Source organism: Ipomoea triloba, chromosome 2, assembly GCF_003576645.1.
Source record: "Ipomoea triloba cultivar NCNSP0323 chromosome 2, ASM357664v1".
NCBI classification, from domain to species: Eukaryota; Viridiplantae; Streptophyta; class Magnoliopsida; order Solanales; family Convolvulaceae; genus Ipomoea; species Ipomoea triloba.
In genome coordinates, this window is record NC_044917.1 from 3,833,962 (window position 1) to 3,836,903 (window position 2,942).

The 2,942-nt window shown below is 33.5% G+C and overlaps 1 protein-coding gene across 1 annotated transcript in view; it reads right to left on the bottom strand.

The window, feature by feature from the left end:
- Positions 1 to 1,948: 1,948 nt before the first annotated feature.
- LOC116008792 (laccase-7-like) overlaps positions 1,949 to 2,942 on the bottom strand; it is a 4,708-nt gene continuing 3,714 nt past the window's right edge. The window contains exon 4 of the mRNA XM_031248709.1: positions 1,949 to 2,291. Coding sequence (XP_031104569.1) covers positions 2,161 to 2,291 — 131 coding nt within the window. The 3' untranslated portion in view covers positions 1,949 to 2,160. The remainder of the gene's footprint in view (positions 2,292 to 2,942) is intronic.

Sequence of the window (2,942 nt, forward strand, 5' to 3'; positions counted from 1 at the left end):
CTTACAATTATTCCCTCCACCCATTAATTTCAACATTTATACTTTCTGACCCAATTAACATTTGGGGCTCATGTCACATTTCTCCACCGCTATCATTAATTCAAGCAAATAAAATGAATGATATTTAAATTCTTTTTTTTTTTAATACTACTAACTATATTACAATGCAGTATCTGTTCATAACTACTTTTTCAACCTATTGAAGCACAAGAGTTAGTATTGGGGAAGGGTTTGATGCCACTGGACCACAAGGTCTCATGTCACATTTTTCCATCACTATCATTAATTCAAGCAAATAAAATGAATGATACTTCAATTCTTTTATTGGATATAAAAATTTATAATTCATTCATTTGTATTGATTGTCTCCATATGATTCCGTCTTCTGCAAATTCCAATTGGAACTCCTCCGAAATCCTCGTTTGTGTTGAATGATTTATTTTGACTTCCAAAAGAAAAATGTTAGAAAAATAAAAAACCTGTATTTTACTCTATTGTTTATTTCTCGTATGTCTCAAACTTTGGCATTATGATCGGACAATTAGATGTGATTAGCCGGCATAATTAAAGCATAATTGGGAAATGGGTGTATTTAAAGTGATTTATTAATGGGCTGTCAAAAAAACAAAAAAAAAACAGTCGAATAATATTATTACAGTATGACCATCTTAATTACGGATTACATTTTTTAAAAAATATTTTGTGATAAACGGTGAAATTGCCTACTTCAGGTGTCCCACATTCTTATCCGACATGATTGTAGAGTGATAAATTATTGTGACTAAGTCACTCAACTGATCAACATAAACTAGACTTTTACTTACTGGGCATATGAAGCCATCATTTGAGATGTTGCTCTAAGAGTTTATTCAGTCCATATTTTAAAATAATATGGAGTACTACACACTTTAAACAGTTAAAAATTATGTCTTGCCAGACTTGCATAACATGTTTTTGATGAGTGATTGTCAAATTAAGAATCATTTAAATTGACATTTGACAACTACCATCCGTAAATAATAATTACAATTAAAAAAACACAAAATTATTTTCCAAAAAAAAGAAAAATCTGAAGCATTTTTTCTGATGTCCGCCGCGTACAGCTCAAGTATGCATATCTTTCAATATCGACGTGATGCGCAAGTTGTGGTGTACAGTGTACTTTATCATATTTCAAAGTGAAAAATCTATAAATATTTTCATAGTTAGTGGTGAGTAATGAGTGCTTATTGAGCAGTGGTGGATTGCAGCAAATAGCCAAATCCCAAATTAGCTCCACGACTGGCGTTGTTGTATGCACGTATTGTTTTCTTTATGGTTGATTTGGGTCGTGATATCACATATCCTCATAATTGTTGATTTGTAAAATTATTATAAACTCTTTAATACGATAATTTACTTTATATAAGTCAAACTTCTAATTTACAAGTTACACCTAGATTTGAGGAAAGTTCTGTTTATCATGTTTAGTTTAGAGGAGAATGATTTCCAAATATTATGCTTATATATTTTTATTATGTAGGAGTGTTTGAATTATTTACTTTTTATACTAATTCACAATAAAAAAATTTCTAACAACAAAACAATGAAATATAAAATTCACATTTATTCATTTTCACAAATTTTAAATTATATTCCTTAAATTTCTTTTTTTTTGCAATCAAACAAGTTGTTACAGTTGGGTCACCGAAGCCACTTCTAAAGTGGACTGAAGCCCACAGCCAAAAGGCTTGGGCCTATAAATCCCATGTTCTGGGGCAGGAAGGAGGTCTCTCCATAGGCCCATTGTTTGTAGTTTGTACCTTCATTTTATTATCCCATAAATTGTGGAGTATAAATCGCGAAAACAAATGAAAAAAAAAATTGTCAACGATCTTGTGGTATAATAACACGACAATAATTACATTGTAACAAGTAGTATATAGAAAACTAATAATCTGAGTGAAAATTGGAATAAGAAGGGAATAACATACTTTATTAAATATTGTTGCAAAGTAATTAGTAAAAATACATTTATGCTTATATTGCGGAAAGAATCAATGAAGATAATTGACTTTTAATGCAAATAATTATTCACAATTCACAAACCACACTGAATGCCTCACATACAAAAACGAAAATAAATCAATGAGATAATAATGAAGACGCGTTGAGTCTTGATTAGCACTTAGGTAGATCCGGTGGCGGCGGCGGAAGCCTGGTTGACGGCGTCGGCCCGTTTTCCACCACTATGGCGGTTGACAAACCCCACGGCAAGTGCACATCCAAATGACAATGCATCAGCCATACCCCTGATCATATACAGTTAAAAAGTAAATAATTAGGGCAACTCTTAGCAAGTTAGGCAGACTGTTAGATTTGATAAACAAGTTATTGACTTTCTTAAATTGGTTATGGACAATTTAAGCTGATTTATTTCTTTGTGACCCTTTTTGACAGACCCCTTTATTCCATGCACACCATCGGAATGGTTTCAACTAAGTTGGTCATCCCAATACCCTTAGGGGGCAAACGGAGCAAAATTAGTCAACCTGCTTTCTTAGGGTATGTTTGGTTATTGGCGGATCCGCCAATTTTCAGCGTTTTGACTGTGAAAAGCTGTTTGGTTAATGACGGTTTGGAGCAGCGGTTTCGCTCCAAACCGCCAAGTTGCAAAACGCTGCAAGTAGCAGCGTTTTGCAACAGCATTTTGGGGAAATAAAAATATTTTATTTCCCCAAAATGCCCTTATAATTATAATAAAAAAAAAATTAACTTTTAGTTTGCCCAGCGGCAACGGCCGCTGGGCAAACATTGTTGTAAAGAAAATGAGCCTTGAGGCTCCTTTGGCTCCCTTCCTCACTTATCCCACCGATTTGGGATAAGTGAGGGGGAAAAGATTACAAAAGGGGAGCCTTAGAGGCCCCCCGCTCCCTTCTTTTTTTTTTTTTTTTTTTTTTTTT